General features: G+C 31.3%; 1 protein-coding gene and 1 long non-coding RNA gene across 2 annotated transcripts; both read right to left on the bottom strand.

The window, feature by feature from the left end:
* Window positions 1–12,855: 12,855 nt before the first annotated feature.
* Window positions 12,856–16,258, bottom strand: LOC107889953 (glycosyltransferase BC10). The gene is made up of 2 exons (XM_016814486.2): window positions 15,194–16,258; window positions 12,856–13,623 (listed from the first exon to the last, which is right to left on the bottom strand). Exons 1-2 carry the CDS (start codon window positions 15,854–15,856, stop codon window positions 12,985–12,987), a joined length of 1,302 nt encoding a protein of 433 aa, XP_016669975.2. The 5' UTR covers window positions 15,857–16,258; the 3' UTR covers window positions 12,856–12,984.
* Window positions 16,259–23,236: 6,978 nt separating this feature from the next.
* Window positions 23,237–24,295, bottom strand: LOC121206628 (uncharacterized). The gene is made up of 2 exons (XR_005901696.1): window positions 23,883–24,295; window positions 23,237–23,546 (listed from the first exon to the last, which is right to left on the bottom strand). It is a non-coding gene; the product is annotated as an uncharacterized lncRNA (long non-coding RNA).
* Between the last annotated feature and the right edge of the window lie 3,657 nt (window positions 24,296–27,952).

Below are 27,952 nucleotides of genomic sequence, written 5' to 3'. Positions count from 1 at the left end.
TTAAAGAGAAAAATCTATTAAAGTAATAAGTGTATTAATATATGTACATATAAATTTAAAAGTAAGTACATGCAAAATAACATTGAAATGATAATATGTATAGGGAAAAAATCTATTCTGTGTGCAATATGCGCATCTGTATTCCGTAAAAAAAAACTTTACAATCGAAATCCCCTCGGGCTTTATAGCCAAAATAAAAAATAAAATAAAATAGATACAATTTTTCTTTGTTCGTATTTGCTGCTGTGTGTTCGTCCTTTTGCAGGTACAGGTGTGCGTTGGCGCATGTACGAGCGTGGTTGCTGGAGGGTACGGAGGTTGGGGCTGCTGTCCGGTCGTGGCACTTCTGCTGCTAGGGCTAGGGCTTGCCGAAATTTGGTCTAACATTCGGGCTGCTTGGGCTTGTATTTTGGGTCTTGGGTTAATTTGGTTTTAGGTATTAATTTGGGCTTTCGTTGGTTATTGGGTCTTGGGTCATGTAATCTGGACTTGGACATTTAATTAATTTTGATTTATTTATTTTGTATTTTTGCTTTTCTTTGGGCCCGGGTAAATTGGCCTGTTTACAGCTGCCCCTCTTTGCTCATTGTCGTGTAACGAGAATAGAGCAAAGACTTCAAAGAGGGCCAATTTTGCCCGATTTTGTGGAATCATGACTTCTTTGGTGCTTCTTCTCTTCAAGTAACTTCAATATGTTCCACTGCTACTTCAGGGAGACATGGTTCACGTGTTTTTATCCTGCTCTGCTGCAACTTCAAAGAGATAAGGATTGTGACTTCGATCTGCTCCACTGCAACTTCAAGGAGACAAGATCTTGCAATCTTCAGCCTGTTGCCCTACTACTTAGAGGGTTAAGGCTTGTTTTCTTCGATCTGCTCCACTAGAGACAAGATCTACAATCTTCTGCCTACTCCACTACAACTTTATGGAGATAGGATGGTGGCTTAAATCTACTTCACTGCAACTTCAAGAAGACAAGATTCACCGTTTTTGATTTGTTCTACTGCAACTTTAGGGAAACAAGATCTACAGAATTTGCCAATGTCACTACACTGTCTTCTAAAGACATGATTTGAGGGTTAGGAGCCGGGTTAGGTCGGGCTTTGTCTACACGACACTGTTTTAGAGCCATTGAAGCATGCTCAAACGGCGCCGTTTTTTATTCGCTATAAAGGCTCACTTAAGCCTACTCGGCCGAACCCTAGCCTCCATTTCACTTCCCTCAACCGAACCTTGACCCTTCATCTACCATGTCAATCCGCCGTAATGAACGAAGATCGACCTGTTTGAGTCTCAAGGTGGTTTTCTTTCTGCCTTTAGCTCCCCTCAGACCCCAATTTCAACGAAGTAGAGGAGGTCTCATGGCGTATTTACAAGGTAAGGTTTCATTTCCCTTCCCTTTTATACAGTCGAAATGCGAAAGAACAAAAGAAAATCCAAAAAGAATGAAACTGAGCAAAGAAGAAAAAGAAAAGTCTCAGAAATTTTGAATCGGAATCACCTTCAAATACTCGTTACCTCTTTTTGTATTTTGTGTGCAATATGTGCGTCTGTATTCCGTAAAAAAAACTTTACAATTGAAATCCCCCCCAGCTTTATGGCCAAAATAAAAAATAAAATAAAATAGATACAATTTTTCTTTGTTCGTATTTGCTGCTGTGCGTTCGTCCTTTTTGCAGGTACAGGTGGGCGTTGGCGCATGTACGGCCGTGGCTGTTGAAGGGTACGGAGGTTGGGACTGCTGTCCGGTCATAGCGCATCTGCTGCTAGGGCTAGGGCTTGCCGAAATTTGGTCTAACATTTGGGCCGTTTGGGCTTGTATTTTGGGTCTTGGGTTAATTTAGTTTTAGGAATTAATTTGAGCTTTGGTTGGTTATTGGGTCTTGGGTCATGTAATCTGGACTTGGACATTTAATTAATTTTGATTTATTTATTTTGTATTTTTTTCTTTTCTTTGGGCCTGGGCAAATTGGCCTGTTTACAGCTTAAAAAATAAAAAATATTTAAAAATACTAATAATTTATGAAAATTATAAAATTAATGAAAATACACATTTGGAATGAAGTTAGACAAATGATTGTTTAAGTTCATTTGAATGTAGGTAGCCATTTGATCCAATTCATTTTGAATGAGTGCACAATTTTAGAAATTATAAAAATTATTAATAAATCTAAAAAAATCATAAAAAATATAAACTCATTTCTCTATTAAATATATTAAAACTTGAATTATACTTTTATTTCCATATTATCAACTTGCATGTGTGAAATTGTAACTATTTAAAAATATTTTTTCTTATATTTTGATTTTTATAATATTAATATTAATTTTATATTTTAAAATAAATATTAAATTTTTTTATAATTTTTATTTTTTTTATAGTTTTGCACTTATCTAAAATGAATCTAAACAACTGTAACGACAAAATTTTCAATAGTACCGGATAATGCGGTTTCAGAATCTTATTTTCTTAAAATGAGTCTATAAAAATTAAATATTAATATTTACACATCTAATATATTGTTTCATCAAAGTTTGGTCAAGAAATTTCGTCGAATTAATATTTAATTAAGGCTTAGGGATTAAATTATAAAATTTTAATCGCTGTAGGTTTTTAATTGACCAGAGGCTTGGGGACTTAAATAAAAATTAACCAAATGTATAAAATGGTAAATAAACCATTTTTCAATATGAATTAGTGGATGATGATGACAGTTTCCACTAATTAAGCTTGGTGATTAGCTTAAGTTTATTATGTATGTTTAAGTTAATTAAAACAATTTAATTACATACTAATCCAACAATATAAGTCAAATTAGTGGATGAGAAAGCCATCTTCTTCATCTACTCTCCATTGTCGTCCAAAAAGGGAGAAGAAAACCTAAGAAATTCTAAAACATTCGACCATTGATTAGTAAGCAAATTCAAGTCATTTTCTTGTAATTTTTATGAATTTGAGATCATGGGAACTTGATTTAGCTAACCTATGTACCGATTTGTAAAAGTGTTAAAATTTTAGAAAGTTTTCATTGTTGATTTTTTTGAAGAATTAGACTTGAAATTGATAGATTTTAAGCTTAAAATATAAAAAAGGATTAGATTGTAGAGTTAATTTAGCTCGTTTGTTAACTTTATAAATTAGGGGTTAAATTGAATAAATGAAAATTTGTCATCAAATTATGTTATGAATATAAAGTATAAGGTTCTTAATGAGAATATATGAAATCAAATTTTTATCCAAATCTAGGAATTGAAAGTTTAACTATCCCGAGATTAGAGACTAAATTGAATAAAATGTAAAATTTTAGGGATATCAAAAAATTGAGTTCATATTGGTCCATGCATATCATGGCATAGTATGGTGATATTTGGTATTGGTTGATGATTTAAAAAAATTGTTTAGATCAAGAATCAGATCGATGTAAAGTTGATCAGGGAAAAACTAAAATTTTGGATTAGTCCTTGAAGTATCCTTCTTTCACATTTTGAATAGGTAAGTGTTGGGAAAAATCCAATTTGAAAATGGTTTTCTTGCATAGCGAAAAATTAAAATTTTGAAAATTGCTCAAGTTTGTGATATTTATAACAATAAACCTTAGATCGAATTTGTACCTGTGTTTTCATATAGACAGATCATTTTCGTTCCTAGATTTCAACCAAACGATCTTTTCTGCTATTCCCGTACCACGAACTGCTTCAAGTGTGGGCTCAAACAAATAAAATCAAATGCAAAACTAAAAGTATTTTCTTTTCTTTTGGTTGAAAATGAAATTTCTCTTCTCAAATAGAAACCGATAGTCTACAGTGATGCTTCGCACACGTGACTGGGATGTGTGCTGATACAAGAAGGAAAGGTGGTGGCTTATGCTTCCAGACAATTGAAAACCCATGAACAAAACTATCCAACCCACGATCTAGAGCTAGCAACAGTGGTGTTTACACTCAAGATTTTGCCTTTGATTTTGTTAGAAGTCCATTTCCATTTACCTTTGAATTCCTTCTTCTATGTCATCTTGAATGAATATTGCATTGCGTTGGGTCAATTATCAGCTTTATCTTGGTGGACTTAGGTGGCCTACTACATTTACTATTGTATGTACAACGAATCACCTATGCTGGAGGGTTTTCAGAAGTTTTATAAGTTGAAAGTGATTAAATAGGGCATTTTTACTAGTAAAGCCTATTCCAGTACTTGTTCTGGGTGTGAACCTCTCATTCAGAACATCATTTCGAACTTTCATCAAAAGAAGGACAAATACATACGAGTCATGAGAAACTTTGAGTCCGGTTTTGGCTTTCCAACCAGATGGTCCCTCTCTAAGAAGAGTGTTTGTAAACAATGTCAGCCAGTAGATTCCGAGCTTATTGATGTTCAAATTAAACAATTGAAAGGGGGGCGCGTACTTAACCTGGTGGAACTTGTTTCAGTTAGGAATGTATTTCAATATTGCCTTCAGGAGCTTAGCCCTAATGGTTACCAAATAGATGAGTCCAACATGGGGTTGGATGATTAGAGAATGCCCTCTGCTTTCGAAGCTTGGCCAAATAATTCAGACGATGACTTGGAAAAAATCTTACTAAAGTGAAAAAGAGAGCCATCCTTTTATTTTTATAGCATTTATAGCTTTCCTCATTGAAATTGGAATCTCATTACTAATCCTGATGCAACTTCCTTTTCTACTTCTAATCGAGCTAACTCTCATATTGATGATGCAAGGTTTCCGTCTTGTTCAAATACTCAAGATATGGACATTTAATCTATTCTCAAGGGAACTCATAGCTCAGGGAAGACTATTGCTCTCTCGTTTAAGAAAACAACAGCAAAGAAAATAAAGAAGAGGGTTAGAATGGAATATAGCACTCAAAAGCTTGGTAGCAGTAATTGCCCTCTCCTGATAAGGCATAGGCCATGTAGGGAGCATGTGGCTATAGTTGCCTCTACACTTACAATTCCTACTTTTCTAGAGATTTTATCACTTCCAGAGGAATCCGCCTATCATCCTGGTTCACTTCAACGTTCTTTGGATCTTCCTTTGTCACAGAGTCCTTCTGAAGAAATTCATATGGCTCAACCATTAGTTTTTCCTCCTCAAACATCACATACCATCCTTGCTGGAATAAGGAGTGTCCTTTATTGGTGAGCTATTTTAGAGTTTGTGCCACTTCCCACATATCTTAGTGATATCTCTCAGCAATAGAAGAGCATGGTTCCTGCTCAGTTAATGGAGTCTTTCATTTCTTATCTCGCATCCACTTCCAATAAAGATCCTTTGAATTTTATGGCCCAAGTCTTAGAGTTTCTATCTGTTGAGAGGGTCGTGAAATTTGGCGAGGACTCCTTAGTTGAATTACGTTGGCAACATAAAAAGGATACCAATCTGATCGGAAAACTGGATGCATGACTTTCAGCTCTAATTGACAAGTACAGAGATGCTCTAATAGAAAATGGGCAGCTAAAAGAAAAGGTCAATTCTCTGAAGAATGAAAAGCTTGCCTTAAAGGAAAGGTTCAGAGCTATGGGAGAGAGCTACCAAGCAGAATTAGAGAGCCAGTGGTGTTCCCATAATGAAACCCTTAGGAAGTATCAAGAGGACACTTGAAAGAATCTCATCGAGGCCTTTCCCAAGTGGAAATCAAACCTAATCTTACACGCCCAAGTGGCTGCAAGTCCTCTAAATCTCAAATAAGTGAACTTTAATTGCCTCAATAGGGTTTCCACTGATTTGCTGAACTTCGATGTTTACCACCTAAAAGGCGAAGAGTGGGAAACTTTCCAAAGAGAGTGGAGGTAATTTGAGAGTTTCATCATTCCATCTATGAATGTTTCCAAAGATAATGAAAAGGGATTAGCATCAAATGATCAAATTCCAAAAGGTACTTGTCTTGTTAAATGGGTTCTTAACGAGCCCACTAATCAACCAAGCGGGAGGGATGACTAAAATCCACTTCTTTTTATCTTGTACTTTATTTTTTTCATCTTTTATCTCGCCAACCTTGAACCATGTAATCTTTTTTCTTCTTATTAATGCAACTTTTCCTTTACTTTCTCTACTATCTTGTCATTTTATTACATTCTTTACCTTATACCTAAAAAAAACTACCTACACATACCTGAGAGACTCCGCCAGGCTCAACGCATTATGCATAATGGGCTCTTTCATCTTCATGTTTTGACTAAACCTAGGCTCTAATACCAAACTTGTAATGCCTTCAACTTGACCTAATTTACCGGATCTGAATCTTTAGGTGTTACCTCTCTAATAAAGACTTACACTTATAGTTATACATAAAATTTTTAACATTTACATCTTATTAAAGAACATTGTTGCAATTATCTTACAAATATACATACACAACAAACAACTATGATCATTGTACAAGAGATTTCAATTACAAAGACTTCTAAATAAATATCAGAACTTCATTACATTGTTTCTATTTACTAAAACAAACCCGATTATGCCAAATCAACTCACTCTGTATGCATAATAGCCCATCGCCCAATCCTTGAGCGTAGCCCTGGTGTCATCCCTACTAGTGCAGTCTCAATTCAGCTTACCTATGACATAAAACACAAAGGTAATTTTTTGTGAACTTAGTGAGTTTAATCCCATTTACTTATATTATATACCCTGGCGCGTTCCAATCTTTCTATTCATATTTAAAAATTATGCAGGATATGTCATAATGTTTCATACGAAACCATTCCTTCAAACTATACCAAACACATTTTCTTTAGAGTTTGCCATATATATATACCCCTCTTTCATGGTTTTCCATACTCAATGTTCCTCAAAGTTAGCCATACATTTCATTCTTTTAGAATTTGTCATACTTACCATTCTTCTGTGTTTGTCGTATTTAACATTTTTTTCTTTTAGGGTTTTCCACAAGGGCATTCCTTTCAGGTGATAGCCAGAAGGGCCTTCCTTTAGTATGTGCCATAAAGGCGTTCCTTTCTATCGATTGCCACAAAGGCTTCCCTTCATCAAAGATCACAACAAAGGCTTCCTCCTCCATAAATTTCCACAAAGGTGTCATTTCTCTTGCATGTTCATGATAAGGATTTTCCTAGACTCACATTACGTGAGGTTTGCCCCTTATTGTTTGGTTCACGCAAAAAGCCCCACTAGGTAATAACCTTCTTTTAGTTCTTTCTATATGATGCTATAGCACAGCTATGATCTTAAACGATATAGTGCCATGGACTTTTCTTTTTAGAGAATCATTTTTAAAGTCTCGACGGACCCCTTTAAATAACTCCACGGAGACAGAAACAAACTCACATAATAAACATTTCATGCATTGACCACATTTTAGTAATAAAGTAGTAAGTAAGAGTTATCGTCTCCACGGAGACTATTTATGTGAATCAAGAAATTCAAAATTAACACTTAGTAAATTGGTTGGTGACGATATAAATGAAAGTATGATGCAATTTCTAATTAGACTAGAAACTAACCTAAGTATGCTAAGAATTAAAATAAACAAAGAAGAATAAGTATGCAAGTTTCTAAGAGTCAATCAAAAGAGCATGCATATGTTAGAATAATTTTCCTTACTGACTTAGAATTGTTTAAACAATGTTATAAGATGTTATGGAGATTCTGTGGCAAGTTGATAATTTACTAACCTTAGTTAATTAAGTTATAATGTTATATTTATTTAATAACTAAGTCTATCTAAAATATTTTTATGTTAATAAACTTACAACTTCATAAGAAAATATCATACAAAGGTTATGTAAGGTAACAACATTCTTAATGTTTTTACTAATTTAATCACTAAATGATCAAACATACACCATACATGTATTGTGTCAATTAATTATAATGTTGACCGAATTAACTAATTAATTTAGTTGCTTCCTTTCATTCATAATGCATGAGAAACATGTTCATAATTTTACTTGAATTAGTAAATAGATTAAATGCACAAAACATATTTAACATAGTTAAATAATCTAGGATATAGAATTTAAATCATTCTAACACCAACAAAATTAAGCAATCATGATTATATTAAAAGCGGAAAACTTAGTTGCAACATGTTTCTTGAATTGAACAAAACTAAAAGATTGAAGGGAAAAAGAATTGTTAAGCCGATTCTGGTAGATCTCCATGGCATTATTCACTTCTCTCCTCTTTCATTCTTCTCTTCTTTCCATGACTACTAAGCTTAGAATATCTCAATATTTCTAAAAAAATGGTTGCTCTCAAAGCCTTGCAAATACCCTCTCAAGTGGAAATAGATGAATGAAAAATGGGAGAAAAGAAATGAAGAATAATGCATGCTTGGAGAGGAATGGGAGATGAATGAGTTGATGATTAGAAGTGAATGTAGCTCCCCTATTTATACTTGAGAATCCCCTTGAGTCTTTCATATTTTTAGCATTTGAAATCCCTTGAATTCCTCTTAGAAGTGATTGGATCCTTAAGTTAAGGAATGAGGATGGATGGTTTACTAATTTTAGCTTGATTCAAGCTTAATACAAGGGAGAAAAGTTGAAAGTAGTGGACGATTTGCACATTTTCTAGGAAGGGAGTTTGCTTTTTGATTTTAGAAGTTGATTTGGTGGTTTACCACGTCCCTCTTGGATGGTTTGACTCCCCTATGGTTGAATTGGGCTCTTTCCTTCCTTAGTGGACGATTTGGGCTTCATTCTCAGCAGAAGGCTTGTCCAGCTATAGTGACTCATTTGAGAGCTGGGTCAAGGTAAATTCAGAGTCCAATACTTCATTTTGGGCATCCCATGCTAATTATTTATCAACCCATGTCTGCATGGCTTGTGCTATAGAAATGCTATAATGTTGAGCATCAATAGGTGAGCTTCACAATTGTCGTTTCTTCTAATGCTCCAAACTGCTTCAAATTGCAAAAATATGTAAAATTAGTTTGTAATTAAGTAAAAATAGTATTTTATTTTAACTTTATCCATCTTGACAAATTTGTAATAAAAACTATAGAATTTGCTATCAAACACTTAGAATTTGCATGAATCATTAGTCAGAAGGTGTTTTAAATGTCTTTATAATTTAGAGTTATTAGGTATGGCGATGTCAAGTTTCGGTATCATGATACCAACGCCTGACAAGGAGAAAAATCACTGCAGTGGTAATTTTTGTCCAACACCCACACCAATCAAAATTAAGCACTTAGGGGCATTTTGGTCCAAAACTTTGGGTTGAAATCAGTTATTAAAAGCCACTCTTGGCTTAATGAAAAGGGGAGAGAGAAATTTTCACTCTTATTTCTATCATCTTTTCTCAATTTTAGGTTAGGGTTAAGGTTTTTCTTTTCCTTTTCCTTTTTTGTTCTTTTCATTTCTAGTTTAGGTTTTCTCTTTTCTTTTTAGGTTAGATTTTAGTTTTGTTGTTTTCTTTCTTCCTTCTTGTTAAAGATTTTGTAAATGAAGATGCTAAAACTCTTGCGTTTCAATGGATTTTCATCAATTGAATAAGTGTTTTCTTAAACCCTTTACTTTCATTTAATACCTACAATGTGTTTAATAAAATGCTTGTTTAGAATTTAAGTTTGATTATGTGTTAAATTTGTTGATGGTTGGTTGATTGATTATTTGTTTGTTTAAGTTAATGTTTATGCTTGATTAATTGACTGTTTAATTATATCAAAATGCTTACTATGCTAAAATTGATACATCTAGTAGAAAATCTAGATAAACGAGACTGAGAGGAGAGTTTATCCTTAGATAGTTCGATAATGATTGTACCAAGTAGTGAGACCGAGAGGAGGTCTATATGCCTAAGTATGATCAGAGGAGAGCTTAGGTGGTATATTTTAGTCGAGGATGAGACGGAGAGGAGATTCCTAGCTAAGAGTGGCAATCAATATAATTTGTATCGGTTTATTAGCTTAGTTAGCGATTAACGAATCAACCGACCATCGTTTTATAATCTACATTGTTGACTCCTATAAACATGTTATTGATTATAGTAAAAATAGCACACCAAAATATATATAATTGAATTAGCGGTCTCCACAAGTATACGAGTCAAATTGTAATATTGTATATGTGTACAACGGAACACAAGAAGTATTTTGAGGATCATACTTAAGGTAGGATGAAATAAATCTAATAAAAATCTTTTTACAATAATAATTCTAAATAGTAATAATTAAATACTATATTACGATAGATCATAAAATAGATTAATAAAAGAAATTAAATAACTAAAATAAATAAACAAGAAAATAAACAAACGACTTAAATTAATAAAACCAATCAGGAAGATTAACTTGTTTCAGGGTTTGTAATTTACTTCAAATTAGGGTTTTAGAACGAATTAGCTATCGATTAACCAATTATTACCACTCAGTCTCTAACTGATAAATCGATTAGTCGATACTCGCTTATATCCCAACATCACTTTCTCAACTAGGATGAAATAGGATTTACTCGGTTAGACTTATCTCCCAATCTCATCTAACCTATGCTTACTTCCTAGGGTTGTCAAGCCTAGGGTTTAGGAACACGTAATCTATACCCACTAATCCTCTCGGAAAACCCTAAATCCTCCGTTAATCATTCCTCCATCCACTCCTTAATCTCCCCTAAGAGATTTTGTCACTCATGTTATTCATAATATTAATCTCAATTGAATAAAACATGTAAAAAAACACGATTGAATTGAAAAAGAAAAGAGATTAGAATAATCTTGGAATTGATGTCGATTGAAGAATGGAATAGTAAATTACTTTATCGGAATAACGAATATCATCATTTACAAAAGAAAATAACTGAAATACTTCAATAATATAAAGTAACTCTTGGATTGAAATGGATTCCAAGAGGAAAGAACAAAGAGTTTATGAAAAGCCAAAAGAAAACTTAATCTAATCCCACTCCTAAGCTACGAGGGTTTTGAAGGCGTCCAAGATGACGTAGTTTCATCAAACCCCTAAGGTATTATCTATAAGAATATTGGCAACTCGAATTAGGTTTTTGGTATGTCCTAGGTCTTTGTATAAATTCAACTGTGTGAACGGAAATAGCCTCAATAGACTTCGGCAACACATTGACATATGCCACACCATAGGCCTTGCATGGCACAACATGACAGGTGTTCCATGCCTTGTATGTTTTGTTTCATGCTTTAATGGCTCGGGAAGCTTGTACATCACTCGTCATTTACTCTCACATTAATTGGGCCTATAATTCATCATCCTACACACTCAATTTAATATATTAGCACTACCTGAGGCCCGTGTCAGCCTAATAGGTCATAACACTCACAAAATGTGTTAAGAATACTTATTTTTACTAACTTTTAATACTAAGTACTAAATACCAAAAATGTAATATAAAATACCAAATTGGCTAGAAAACAGATTCCTTAAGTGCGAAAATAGACCGAAATAACTATTACATTTGACAGCATGTCAATTGTCTAAAGCAATAGGGAAGAAATTTAGATTAGTTAGTTTAATTGATAATTTAAATTTAGTTTATAAATAATTTATTTTGGAATTTGCACTAATAATTTTCAAATTGATTAATATAGTAATTGTTTAAGTTGTAATTAACTTGATAAACACATTTACCGACAATCCTTTGGGTTCAATCCATGGGATACTCGAGTGTCCCATTGACACTAAAAATATTACAACTGACACTGTATGCTTGCAATTAAAACCACACTTTTAAATCGTTTTATAAAATTACTTGTTTTCTGCACACGTAAGCTTGTGGTCAATGATTTTATTAAAGTATCGATATTATTATGACTTGGGAATATGACTAACACATTTAGTTGGTAATGTTGCTATATGTTTAGTTATACCATCATGTGCCAAAAGATAGCTATGTTGAATGTCAAATTGATTAGTTTTGATTATGCTTATAATTATCAAGGTAAGTTTAGTGAATCCATTTGAACTTACTAAGCATTCTTAATGCTTACTCTTGTTGTTTTTCCTTCCTTGTAGATTTTCACCTTGTAGAACTGTCGAGTCGGATCAGCGGAGGAGCACACACTATCCCGAGACGGTATCTATAAATTCAATTTGAGTCTAGACTATGACTTCTAAAAGAATTTTGATATAAACCTTTAGAAAATTCGTTCAAGTGATCATTTGAAAAAAGCTAATATTCAAGATTGAATATGTAGAATATGAGTTGTGTGTATTATAGATATGTATACTCTTTTTCCTTCACTAAGATTTTTTTATCTTAGTAAGGTTTTAACGAGGCAGATTTTTTATCTTAGTAAGGTTTTAACGAGGCACATTATTTATCAATGAACATCCAAGGGGGAATGTTATAAATATTTTATTATTATAAAGTGGATGTCCATTAAGATAAGAAATTTAATATATATAAGGACTCTAATGTTCATTACGAGTAGAATTTTATATAATTTATACTTCTTAGGTCTATAAATACATATTTTGAAAAAGTATTGTAAATATCTTTATTGATCAATAAGATGTGTACTCTCTTTATTCTCCTATTTCTCTTGTTTTAGACTCCCTCTTTATTCTTTATTTTATAACAATATATTAATTTTGAAATAAATTATTTATTTTTAAATTTAAAAATTTTAAATTAATATTATTTAAAAATAAATATATTAAATTACTTATTCATTAACAAATAACAATTTTTTGTTAATAAAAAATCACTAAAAATATTAAAATTAATATATTTTATTGTCTAAATAATTTCAGAATTCAATGAATCACATACTATTGAAATCTTAACATGAGAGTATCAAATGTTACTTAATTTTTTATTTTTTATTTAATCGTTATTCCTCAAACATATACATTTTTTTTACTTCTACCCTTTACAAGGCATAAATGGATAAAGCAAAAGGTACAACAAAAACATTAAAAAATAGTTTCTTTTTTAAATAAAACATTTCTTATATTGTATCCAAAAGTTTTAATTTAAATGTGCAAATGAATGAACAAAGGCTTCAAACATACAAATTACAAAAAAAAAAAAACTAACTAACTAACTAACTAAAAGTTCATGACAATTGGAGCAAATCTCAACAACTTGTCTAAAGAATTTGGTGAAAACTTCCTAGCAAATAAGTAGCAAACATTGACTATTCTTTCATTATAATAACACTGTGTGGAAGTTCTTAGTTTCTTCAAGAACTCTTCGGTCACCTCTTCTCTACGGAACCTGTTGGGATGAGGTCCTCCCTTCGACCAATCCACGTATGTCAATGTTTTATACGCATTCCTCGTCGGGAAATTCATGTCTACAAATGTCGGCAAGTAATGCTCGTCGCCATAGCAATCGTTTTTGCAATATTGCCAAAAAACCGGATAATATGTTTGGTCAGTGATTACCTCAATGGCTAGGTATCGATCGACCTCGAACCATTGAGAGCCCTTTCGCCATTGTTCGAGAGTAATCAGAGGGGACATCATTTTACTGTATCTACCACGGCCAACGGGACCTGGTAAGTCATACGACTCCACAAAGAATTTGGTGGAGTTGATAAGATAGTCATAAACAATTGAGAAATTGAAGAGAGGAATGCATGATTCTGAGAGAAGAACGAAACGTTCGTTGGATATATCCATCAATGCGTTTGCTAATAAACGTCGTTCTGCTTCCACCATATTCATTTCTCCCCATCTCGCTATCTACATTATTTCATGTTCATAAAAACAATGTTATTATAAAATTATGTAACAAATATATTTATAAAAAATTTGTTTAAATAAACAAATGCTGCAAATTACTATTAGGAGTCATATTACATTTTGCTCTCTCTACTAAAAAAAAGGCAAATTACTCCAACATTAGATCAAAGAGCAAATTGATCTTTTTGTCAAAAAATTCATCTATTTTTATTGTTAAAAATTGTTCTTTGTACATCAAAATAAGGTATACATGGCATGCCATATGTAACTATTTAGTTATTTCATTAACCATGCTAGTTTTTAATAGTGGAAATAGATGAAATTTTTAATAGAATTGACCAATTTGCTCTTTAATCTAACATATAGAGACTAATTTATCTATTTTTAAGTAAATGAGACAAAATGCAGTCTGATTCTTAATGCATGGAACTCTATGATACTTATACTGAATTTGATTGAATGATAAATTATAAATATGAAAAATTAAATAAGTATGAATTCAAATTATATTATGCGTATGATATAAAAATACGCATTTACTTTAAAAATAAAAATAAATTATATTTTCTAATCAAAATAATACCTAATATTATCTCAATCAATAGGTTTATAATTAATAAATATAGATGTTGCTAATAATACACTGCAAAATATTAAAAAAATAAGAGTGGAGGTAGAATGAAAGATTCTATGGACGTCTATATAGATATATAAAGAAAAAGGTAAAAGTAGTTACTAATTTAACTGGAAAAGTTGTAGAATAAGAGCAATGCATGAATATTTATGTAACTCTGCGAATGCATTAAATTAATGAGTAATTATTTAATATATTATTAATAGAAATTTTTAGATTTTATAAGTGAAATAAGGGTATGATAAGTATCATATTTATTTATTTACTATATTTTATAATATATTTATTAAACTTTTAACCTACTTATAGAATCTATAATATATAAAATAATTTTCTAAAAGTTAACTTTATCTTGTGATGAATTTTAAGTATTTTATATAATTCAAATTAACGTATTTAAAATACTTGGGGGCATTAAAGACTTAATAGCCAGCAAGCTTAACCTACCATAACGGACGATAAAGCATAAATAATATGCTCTTAATAATCTGAGCTGTTTTTATTTTGTCTCTTGAAATATTAATTTAGTATGTTTCTTGTTTTGCCCAATTTTTTTTTCTTTTTTTTGTACATTTTTGGTTTTATATTTGAGGCAAGTTGTTTATATTAGTAACGACTATAATTTAATGCATGATGAAAACCAAATTTAGCCCACCTTTTTGTTTAAATACAAAATTGGGATCCAAATTATATATATTTTTCAGTTAATTTTATTAAATGCTATTTTGTTAAATTTTTATTAGATGTTGTTACTTTTCAGATAAAATGAGAGTTTAGGTGTATTTTTTTATAAAAAGAAAATTAAATAGCTAAATATAGTATAGTTTAAGGGTAAATTTTGAAATTAAGAGAAAAATAAAGCAACACCGAATTGAAAATCAAATGTAAGGTAATAAACAAAGGGCAAAATAAGAGGGAAAAGTGGGATGAACAGACCTTACTAGGAATCCAGCGATCGTAAAAAACCGAAGACTTGGGCATAGTTTGAACGAAAGAAGGATCAGAATGAACGTAAATGGAGTAAAAACCTTCATGGCCACGAAAGAATTTCTCCCAAAGTGGGGCTAATAACACTTTTCCTCTCGTCAAGAACATGAATGCAATTTTGGGTGTTCGTTGGATTGGGTATTTTGGGATTTTAGGAACCAATGATGCCCTCCAAAACAACTCCTCATCCGTCATATTATGCCTAGTCGCCGGCGGTTCAAAAAATTCTTTTATATAATCCCTCTTCTCTTTTCGAGTTTCTTTGATGGGTGGTGATGATGCAGGAACCAGGGAAGGCAGTTCAATAACACCACCCGATGGAAGAGTTGTTGGTGGCGGTGGGGACGGGGGTGGGGGTGGCGGTGGTGGCGGCGGAGGAATGTTGGATGCACGGAAAACGGATAGTTGGTAGAGTTGGAAATCCATGGAACCATCTTTGAGATAGAAGAAACTGAGAGTGATCCCTAACCCCAACCCTAAACCAAAGAGAATGAAATAGAAAACAATATCATTGAATTGAATGAGGGAATTGGGAAGCTTGGTGGTGGTGGTAGTGGTGGTGGTGGATATTTGTGAACGGTGTTGTTGTTTCTCCACCACGTTCTTCTTCATTGCAGAGGAGGAAGAGGCAGCGCCGTCGTGGGTGGTGGTGGATTGAGAGTTGCTCTTGTCTTTTATTTGTTATTAAATAGAGGAAGCGTTGTAAGAGAAAGAGATGTCATGAGAGAGGAGGATATGGATGTTATGGTGTCGTCGGGTGTGTGTAAAATTGAAGTTATTGTTCGTTCTTTTTGCTTTTAATATGTGAGATAGAGAGAGAAACAGGGACGTACATTTTCTTTTGAGTTACATTACAAGTCTCAAATTCTGCTTCGCCCATCTCCCTCTTTTTTTTTTTTAATGGCTAAAATAGCAAACCTATTATTAGGTTAAATTTGCTATTAGTCCCTATACTTTTAAAAATTTATGAATTTAGTTTCTATACTTTAATTTGATCAATTTTAATTTATGTACTTTTCGAATTAGTCAATTCTAGTCCCTATTATCTGGTTAAATGTAATTACCAATTATGTACTAAACATACAATTGTAGATTTAATCTATACTCTACAAGTGGGTCATTCAAAAGTCACTATACTTATTGAATTTGAAATGAGAGTTGTTAATCCATTAATTGGGTCTTTAATGAGCAACATGTGGAATAACAAGTTGACATAGCATTACAAAGATGATAATATTTTTGTCGCATTAAACTTTAAAAATAACAGAACTTGACTTAATGAATTTAACAATTATCGTTTGGTGATTACTAGAATTTAAAATTTAAAAAAGTATAAATGACTAAATTAAAATATAGTGATTGAATCCATAACTTTTACAAAGTATAAGGACTGATAGTAGAATTTAACCTTAATAATTTTATTTATTTTACGTACCCATATAAATCTTACTCCTGCATTTTAACATATTTAAATAATTTTTTAAAGCATTTAATATGAGTAAATAAATCTTTCGGTTTTATGTTAACATAAATTAGTGTTTAATTTGAAATCAAAGAATAAGATGTGGTTGTCCCAAAATAATAAATAAGAAGTCAGTTTAAAATAATAATATAAATCAAGAGTTCCCTTAATACTTTAATCATGTAAAACGTAGTATGAATTGTTGGTTATTTAGAGTATCGGATTCAAATCTCTAAGGTATAAAAATTCTAAAATGAAAATCTCTCTCTATTCCAACATATGAATAAGTGAAAGTAAAGTTTTACCAAAATCAAAGTACTTAAAAATTCCATTTTATTATGAATATTTAGAAATAAATAATATATTCGTTATCACCACTCATAACGCATCATGCCCAACATAATATAGATTTCCAAACTAAACGCAATGAAATCTATAAAATATATGCTAAAACATTTACTAAAAATAATGCCCATCAACTTAATTTTAAAATTTAAAGTATTTATAAAAATTATATAAACTAATGCATAATATTAACTCGTTGTCAATCATGTATATAGTTAAATGTAAAACTATTATAAAATTATTAACGTAATAACTAAAAGAAAAGGTACATCAAATAAATTTAAATAACACGTAGTTTTTTTGCAATTGCCCACCAAGCTTTCTCATGTGTTAAAACCATCGAATTATCTTCTCTTTCTCAATGTTGTTAAAAATATCTTTCTCGACATATGGAATCAAACAATCATTCATCCATTGATCTCCAATTCGATTCCTTAAATGATTTTCACAATTTTCATTACAAAAAAAAAAAAAAAACTCTTTCCACACTTACTGTAGCAATTAGCTAAATCAATGCTAACTTAACCAGGCAATATACTAATGGATAAACAATGTTCTTTTTTGTATCAGCCATCTTCTTTGAAAGATCTTGAGTTCCTTTCAATTTTGAGAGCTCCCAATTTGATCACATGTCAATAATTTTATGTCTCCAGTTGGTTTCAACTGGAGAAAAAAAATGATAAATTTAACTAAGACAAATCAACTTATATTTGCCAAAAGTTGCAAAATCCTCATTAAGACATAAGAAAGAAACACATAATAGTAGCTTTGTATTTACTTCATTGAAACGAATGTTAAGTTCTTGGAGTTGTGTATCTATTACAATATAAAATAACTCCACAATATAATTATCTATATTAGTTATCTTAAGAGCTTTCCTATGTGACCTTCCTTTGGCAACAAAGTCATCATCCATATTAGGAATATCAATATCATACTTTTGACAAAAAGATGATACTTTTAAAAACTTCCGAAAGTAGAGAAGTTCATCCATCTTCTTGGAGCTTTTGTAATCGTTCTTTTGAAATCATTACCAATAAGATGACATTATCAATTTCTTAATTTTTTTTCTTTTGTGATCCCAACACATGTCTCATTTTTTAGAAAAATCAGGTTTGAAAACGATTTTCTGTCATAATGAAAAATTAAAATTTTGAAAATCAAGCTGGTTTGTGATATTTATACTAATAATTTTTTTCTCGAAAAATACCAGTGTTTTGTGTGAGACGAATCCTAGACATTCTTAGCTATCAACCAAACGAACTTCTTCATTATTCTCGTATTACAAATTGCTTCGAGTGTGGGCTCGATCGGACAATCATGAACCAAACACAAAACTAGAAACGATTTATTACTTTCAGTAGAAAAGTAATTCTCTCTCAATAGAAACTGATAGAATTGTAATTTTTCCAGAAAATAGAATTTATTCTAAGAAAATAAGTTCTCACTACTTTCTGGCAAAATAACAATATTTGAAACTTATGTGTGAAAAGTTATGTAAATAGTTCTACCAGTTTCATCTATTTATAGGGAGAAATGGGAAGAATCATGGTTGAATTAGTAAAACACAAATAATATTTATTTAATAGAAAACAATATTCTACTCTAAGTAGAATGGGGTGAGCGGCACACCCTACTAAAAAATATTAGGGATGTTTCCCCTCTCTCTTACGATGAGAGGATTTGACTCTCTCTTGCATTGGGTTCAATTATATATGTTTTCTGAATTTTTAACCCAATACTTTATAATTTAACCCAACCCAATACATGTTTTCTATTTCCTAAAATAAATATTAATTAATTAATTAATTTAATTGCATAAACTAATTTTCTAACTAAATAACTTTTTCAATCCAATTCTAATTCTGTTAAAGTCATGGCAACTTTATCGCAAAAAAATCTATAAGGAAATATATTTAATTTTCATATTCAATGGATTCACTATAACTAATTAATTTAATTCCATTTTAGAACTTCAATTATTTAATTAATTAAATAATAATTCAAAAAATTTAAATTAATTCTCAATTCATTTTTATACTCTGTGAGAAAACACATTCATTTGTGAATGTGATTCATTGCTCTATTTTCATCTTGTCCATTCATTTCTGTTCATTTAGTTTCAACAAGTTAGCGTAATGATCGATTGGACATATGAAGTTAGGGATCAAATATTTATAATTAAATTTCAACTTTTTACCTATTAATTATAAACTTATTTAGTCACAAATTCATTCCACTATAGTATCATGACTCAGCTCTCCCTATTTACTTACCATTAGGAAAGCTACTCAATCAGTGCTTGTCCAATGACCTTGTCATTAATGTGTTACCCGCATAGGATATCCTTAATCTCTTTAGGATAAATCTATTATCCCAATATGATCCGATTTTATCTCATGGTAACCATTACATCTTTCTTCATAAAAAGTCAATTACTATCAAATAGTAATTAGGTCATTTATCACAAAGACAAATGACCAGTGGCCACGTTTACTTTTCATCTATCATGTAATGTCGAGGAAATGATATCATTTACCTATTAATTAGGCTATGAATTCATTATTTTTAATGATGCTAAATATTGTAGAAGTCTATACCCAACGCACCGGCTTTCAGTTCCTTATCTATTTGAACTCAAGCTTTTACTTACTTCAAAGTATACGAGTCGCGCATACATAGCCCATCATCTACTCAGGATTAATGTATGTCACACTATGAACATCATAAGTGAATAAATCCAACAACAAATCTAAGATTTATTCTACTTGGTTACTGCCAGTCCAATAAATCATATCTATGTATCTATCTTCTAGGAGTCATCTGCTCCGATGCTCAAGACAAAACATCTGTCTAATTGGACTTGATAGACAACATATTAGTCTCTCAATAGGTTTGTTCATTTCCTATTAGACTAAGGACACGTTAAGTTTTATCTACTAATACAAATTTGATTTTTGTATTATGATTCAACCACGTAATATCGCTTAGTATTAGTTAAACATTAGATAACCAGTGAGTCAATATTTACTTCCATTTTGATTTGAGTGCAAAAATATTGAAGACAATATACAAATGGTGTTAATGTAATTTATGGATATTATTAAACCAATTTATTCTAAAAATAAAAGTAAACAAAACAAATATACTACACCTAGGGCACCAGATCCAACATCATTGATTTAAAGGAATAAAAAAATTTCAAATGATTTCATCAAACCTAACAATGTATTAGCTTCTGCCTTTTTATCAAATGTTAATCCATCAACTATTATAATTTTAAGCAGATCAACTATCGAACTGAACATGATGATTATTCTTAAAAGCATACCATAGTGTGAGCCCCAATGAGTATCACTTGGTTGAATAAGGGTTTTCTCTTGATTTAATCCTCATACAGAATAAATTTCAAAATTGGACAAAGACTTATGAACTTCAGAAAAATGCAATCCGCAAAGCATTTCATGGTGTTTGCAAGAACCTACTACAACATTTATTAAGGAAACAATCAAACTAAAAAGAGATGCAATCTGAATATGATTTTTTGTTACTAAAACTAATGCTAATTTGAGTTGGTGCATGAAACAATGAATGTAAAGAAATGACGAATTTTATCTTAAAATCAATCTTGCCGAACCATTAAACTCCCATTGCATGTTACTAGCACCATCATAACCTTGTCCCCTAATTCTTGACATGCTTAATCCAAATTTAGCGAAGAAAGCATCAATTGTTGCTTTAAGTGATAATGGAGTAGTATCCTTAACATGGACAATTTTTAAAAATCTTTTCAAAACATGTTCCTTTGTATTGACGTATCATAGCATAATTCCCATTTGTTTTTTATTTGATACATCACGAGACTCATCTACCAATAAAGCAAACAACTCATTTTAAAGATCTTCAATTATGGTATTTGTGGTCTCTATTGTAGCAGCTTATGCAATGTCTTTTTAAACATCATGAGAAGTTAAATGATTATTCTGGAGCATTTCCCATAATAAATTTTTTCACCACATCATTATATCTCCAATTAACTTAAGAAGTTCAAGAAAGTTACCTTGATTGATTGAACCAACAGACTCATCATGCTCCCAAAATGTTGAACCTTATTTAAGAAGAAATTGAGCAAAATCAACCGAAACTATTGCTCTTATTTATAAATTGCTTAAAATAGCAAATTTTCCACTATATAAATGTTAGTAGAAGGTGGAAAATACAATTGAAATGCAAAAAAAAAGAGAGAGAAAGAACTGATGATGTATTTTATACAAAAAAAACATTTTAATCAATTTTATAGGTCCAAAAAAAATTGAATTCTAGTGATATTGATATCTCAATGTATCCCTCAATACAAAACATGTTGCCTTTGTATGCCTTGGTTTTCTACGGTACCTGCATAACTTCTATTGATTGTCCCTCTCCCAAATATCCTTGACATGTCAACAGGAAAGCTCACCCCAGCTGGCTGCGCTTTCTGACCTTTACCATTCAAACCCTGCAGTAAGTGCCCTGATTTCAAGAATCTCAATGGCACTTCTTTCACCCATTTTAGAGATTTCATGAAAACGCGACTTGTTTTCAAGTAGGGATCGTGTTATTTTCAGTCTCACCCTCCCCTATGCTGATAAAAAGGAGACAATCTCCCTCCATTTTCAATCATCCCTAAACACATTTCTCTCCTTAACATCATCCCTTCACTCTACAATATTTATCTCTTTTGATTTTCTTCCCCGCTTCAGTGTTCAAAATTTTCATCGATAATATTTATTCTTGTTTGAGGTATTCTTCAGTCATCGGTGATGCGATAACGCTTCAAGACACACACGTTTCATATATCATGTCGAGATGGGACCACTACCTCAGAAACCTATCCTATGGAATTTGGGTTTCGGGGTGACGTTGCTTTATACGATTACGAGTGAAGTCTACGTGGAGGTTCCATCAATGACTATTATGAGGTCATGGATTGGAGTATAGCTGAGGAGTTAGTCCATAGTCGTCATGCGAGAACAAGCTCAAACTTTTTGGATACCTGGAGGTGCTGTCTTATAAATACCATAAAAAATTTTGAAGGCATAATCATAGGGAAAAACTGTAGGGATTCCCGTTATAATCAGCATAATTTTTTCTCCATTTATATTCAGTTGATATCTTTAACATTCCTTATTATTCAAAGGTCAGCACCACCGTGGACACAAGAGGACTCTTAGGCGAGGAGCGGTTGTTTCGGTGGATTAAAAGTGACGCTCCTTTCTGCGTGACCACTACCGAGCCAACCTAAGTTTGACCTCTACTTCCTCCAAAACATCCACTCTCCTCTTGAGAACCCTCTTGTGTCCACCTTGATGTCAACATTTAGATAAGAATGAAAGGTTAAAGATATTGATTACTTGAGAATAGATAAAACAAATACATTGATTACATCAGAAAGCCCTTCATTTTTCCCTATTATTATGACATCAATCTTATGTATGGTATAAATAAGGCATCATTTGCGGGTATCCAAAAAGCTTGAACTCGTGGCAGCATAACGACCGTCGACTGACCCCCAGTTATGCTCGAACCCGTGACCGCATAACAGCCGTCAACTAAGACCTCAACTTAGACTTTGGCCCATGACCGTAACAGACACTGTCACCCCAAAACCCGACTTCCATGAGATGGGTTTATGAGGTTATGTTCCTATCCTGCCATGACATATGAAATATATGTGTTCTGAGATATCTTATTGCATCCCCGACTCCTTAAATCTACCTATAAATTTTCACGGTTTCACCTCTAAAATCATAAACAATAAAAACCCTAATTCCTAAAAAAACCTAAATAAAAATTCAGGAGAGAGTGTGTGAAAGCATGCCCAATAAAAAATAGCTTATTTCCTTAAATTTTGAAAAAAAAAGCCTAAAAGGCCAATTAAAATAAATCAACATATACTCACAATTTAGCCTTTTTGTTTGTGATATTATTTTTTTGGGTTTTGTATTCTAATGGATTGATTAGCTTTTGTGATTTTTCTTGCTTTCATTTCATAAGTTTATTTATGTTAGAATTGAAGGTTGCCAGTGGCTAAACAAATTGGTTTTTGAGACTTTAGAGCTAATAACACTGGGCAATGTTCTTAGAGGGTGAAAATATTCTTGAATTTCTTTTCAAAACAATCCAAAAATGTTGAATGAACCCTGTAGAATGCCTATTTTGCCCGAGCCTTTAAATTTATTTACAAACAAATAAATAAACGAAATAAAAATTAGTCCACAATCCATAAATACAAAAACCCAAAGCATTAATTGAAGCCCAAATAAAACCAAGGCCAAATCCTAGCCCAAACATTTAACCTAATTGAAACCCGACCCAGGTGGTCCAATTTTCGATTTCAGGGACTGAAACCCTAGGACCAACATTGCAGCCTCCTCGGTGAGGGTCTCCAACACCACAGAGCCCCGAGCCTCCTCCACGTCATCCCCACGAGCGTTCTCCTCCATATAAGTGAACCTGCGAGAAGAAAATAACTGATTAACAACCACAACAGTGCAGCAATTGACAGAAATAAGCCAGTAAATGACAGCAAAAATTAGAGTTTTTTCTAATATTTTTTATTTATTCTGTAAATTGGCTATAAAAGGCTAAGATTGTACTATAAAAAGGATTACAAAATATTGAATACAAAAGAAAAAGAGCAACAAAAAAATCAGAAGGTGATTCGAGTTTTCAGTTTTTTTTCCCTTTAGTTTTCAGATCTCGTTTTTTTTTTTGAATATTTTTTAGTTTGTTTTCTTTTCTTTTCTCTTACGTTTTGCATGAAGTGAATAAAGGAAAAATAATACCTACCTTCGGCCTCTCATCGCGTCTCTTCTGTGCATGGTGATGATGGTTCGACGGTGTCCCAAAGTTGAGGCCCTAACATTAGGGATTTGTTTCAGCTGCTGAAGGGAGTGGCATATTGGCATTCAGTTTTTTTTTTAGTTTTGATAATAAAACAAAACGGTGCCGTTTGGGGAAAGAGTGGATCCGCGTGTTGACCCGTTTCATGGCCCGGATCCGCGCCTTTTCACCTTAATTGGTCTATTTGCGCGCGTAGTCCCCTTCTTTGTTGAACCGTTCAATTGAATCCTGTTTTGATTTCTTTGGTTTTTTTTACTTTTTCTCGAGAATTAGCACACTGCTTCAATTTAGTCCACGCCTAAGTGCCGCGTTTTGAGACTCGGGACATTTGCATTTTTAGTCCCTATTCGTTTGTGCGCACTTAATTATGGTCTTTAATTTTGTTTTAATAATTGGATTCATTTATAAATTAACATCTGAATTTTATTTTTGTTTCAATTGAGTTTTTTTAGTTTATGTGATTCTTTTATTTTTTAATTCGTTTATCACTCATTTTTTTATATTAATATGCTATTTCATTGATTTTTGCATTAGATTAGTTTATTACTTGCAAATTTTCAGGTGTATTTTTTAAAAATTGTTTACCTTATAATTTGTCTATTTTAAAATTCCTCTTTTATATTTTCTTTATAAAGATTTACATGATATTTAATTTAATGTTATTATACATATATTAAATTATTTTTACTCTAAGTACGCATTATTATTTTCGTGTTTTTTTATGTAAATATTTTCTTTTTAAATCTATTATATATATAATATTTTTTTTTTCTTTTAAATTTATTTATATATAATTTGTTTCCTTTAATTTATTTAAAATTGTATGTTTTATTTATTTTAAATACTTTCATATATTAGTATCTTTATATATATATATATATATTATTTGTATATATCACTAATTAAAATCAATCTGTTTTATTTGAAATTATGTTATATATTATTATTTTGAATTTCTTTTTACATAATATATATTTTAATAATCATTTATATTTTATTAGTTTTTATATACATATAAGTTATTTCGAATTCTAGCATGTGTTTTTCCTTTGTATATTTTTTATATGGTTTTTAAATTGTTTTGTAATATATTGGTTCTTAGTTTTCATATTGTTTTGCATATTATATGTCATTTTTGGTTTTTATGTTATTTCACATATTATTATCGCATATTATGTATTCATTTTTTTGTATTATTATATCAATTGTTATTCATCCATGTTTGAAAATTGGGTTATATTTTTCTTTGATTAGTTATATTTTATTGTTTATTTTGTTAATTTGTTTCTTAAGTTTATATTATCTTCATCCACCAAGTATAGTACGTTATTTGTGCATATTGTCACATGTTTATTATTTCACTTTTTGTTTGCAAATGTTACTTTGTAATTTGCAATTTTTTGTTTAAAATTAATTATTCTATTTTATTTCAAGTCAAATTAATGCGCTTTGAGTTGGTTTTACAATTGTTTATTTGAAAATTCACTAAAACAAAGGTAATGATTGATGTTTGGGAATTCAAGGAATCGTGCCCTACCGTGCTGGGTTTTGATTTTTCGCTTGTCCAAAATAATCAAATGTTCCTTTGAAATTTCATCCGTATTTTCTAAATTCTAAAACAATGCAATATTCAATGTTTAGAAATTCGAGAAATCGTGCCCTACCGTGCTGAGTTTCGGCTTTTCGTTGGACTAAATAATTGGGCATCATTTTGTAATTTTCAACGTATGAGCTTTCGAAAGTCAAGAATTAATCGTGATTTCGAAGGTATAAAGGATCGTGTCCTATCGTACTGGATGTGATGTTGTATTCCTTTGAAACTAGAGAATTTTGACGACCAACTTGAGCCATTCGAATGTTTTAAAAGAAATCATATTTCAAAGTATTTTTTTTAAAATCTTAGATATAAGGATAGTACTTAATCAATTTGGTACCAAGTTTGGGCGTAGTGAGGGTGCTAATCCTTCCTCGCACGTAATCGGCTCCCGAACCTGTTTTCTCAAATTTTGTAGGCCAAAGTTGATTTAAATAGAGTAAAATATTTTATCAGGTGATCCAGTCACACCTAAACAAAAGGATTAGTGGCAACTCCACACCTCGTTTTAAAGTCGATTCCCGTTTTTTCCAAAACTAAAAAATAGTTTTGACAAACCCAACTCAAAAATGAAATTTAAATTGATTCATTGCAAAGAGGTTGTTTATTACCAAGAAATGCTAAAAAAAATTGACAAAATTAAAGCTTAGATTAGATTAAAATAACATGAAAGACGAATTTGAAGAAATTTAAAAGAAAAAAAGAATTAATATGCTTTAACTGGAAGCAAAAACACACTCTGGTCGGGTTTCTCCAAGTAAAAAAATTCTATTTTTTAATTTATTTTAGTTAAAAATAACAAGTTTTAAAGATTAAAAAAAAACTTTTTGGTTATTTGATCTTAGGTCCTTGGTACATTATTTAATTAAAAATTCTAACACAAAGTGACATGTGGCATCCTATATTTGGGCCATGTGTCTTGATAAATCTAAATTAATATCGCGTGTCAAAGGTACCACATTACTAAACGACGTTAAAGTTTAGATAATAAAAATTAATTTCTTGAAGTTAAGATACCACATTAAAAAATATGTCAAAGTTTAGATACTAAATATAACATTATCTCTTTAAAGAAGAATAATATAATATATATAGCATTTATGAATCACCTTATTTAAATCCAAATAATCATCGAAAAATAAATTAAATATATTTTGTAAATATTTTAAAATTTTCATTTTTCAAATTATATTTTATAATTGATTGAATTTTAGTTCATTGGCGTTATTGTACTGAGTATGAACATAGTTGAGCGCACATTATCTCCAACTTATGAACGAGGGAAATTATGGGTAGAATATTATTCAACATCTAGCATAATATTATTTATATATTCTATAGCTAGAACATAGAAAGTTTGAGTTATAAATCACTTTTCTTATTGACAAGTAGTATTATTGGTTGTTCGACACATCTTATATTACATTTATATTTCCCAATCTACCAAATCTATTGATAAATCCTTACTAACAATCTTCTTCTCGATATTACATTTTCCTCTATTACTTCAGACTTCTGAAAAACATATCTGGTGAAGGTAAGTATTGATCCAATATTACCATATTATTATTAATTAATTCTTTATATTCATTTTAATAGTAACATTAAATGGATAATTTATAAAAATATGCTCAAAATAAAAAATTTAAGAAATTATGTCTTTTTTTTTAAATTGATTGATTTACGCAGTGAAAACAAGCCTATAGGGCGCGTTTTCTTTCAACCATAACTTTTCTAACGACTACAAGGGGTCCAATAGCCATAATTTTCCCTATATAAACCCCTCTAAACTTCATTCTTTTTAACTCAATCCTCAATTCTCAATCCTCAATTCCCAATTCTCAATTTTTTTTAAATCTTTCTCTGAATCTTATTCTCTTCGAATTTATTTTATTCCTTATAATTTGTAAAATGGAAAATCAACTTATTCATTTGGATGTCAAGCATACCTTCGACTTTCAATTACAAATGGTAAGAAAATATTTTTAAATTATTTAATTTTAAATAGTTAACTAATGTTGTTAACATTATTACTTTTTTATGTTTATATACTTAGGCCAAAGATTAAATTTTGGAGACGTACATAAACAATTTAAGTGAAGGTGCATTGGATGTCATTTATGGACACTTGCGAGATGTAGAATTTTTATACATGGCTCACATGCTCGGGGGACTAAATTGGATCGTCCCCTTATTAGTGCTTTGGTTGAAAGATGGAGGCTAGAGTCACACATATTCCATCTTTCCTGCAGTGAGTGTATAATTACACTCGAGGACGTTAGTTTACATCTCAATCTACTGATCAATAGGGAAGTTGTTACGGGGCCAGCACTTTGTGCCAATTGGAGTGCAACAAGCGAGCAAATACTAGGGAAGGTGCCGAACAAGTTTAGGGGCAGTCGAATCGAGATGAGATGGTGGA

This window comes from Gossypium hirsutum, chromosome A09 (assembly GCF_007990345.1).
Source record: "Gossypium hirsutum isolate 1008001.06 chromosome A09, Gossypium_hirsutum_v2.1, whole genome shotgun sequence".
Taxonomy (NCBI): domain Eukaryota; kingdom Viridiplantae; phylum Streptophyta; class Magnoliopsida; order Malvales; family Malvaceae; genus Gossypium; species Gossypium hirsutum.
Note: the sequence above shows the minus strand (reverse complement) of the source record. Positions and strands in the feature narration are given on the sequence as shown.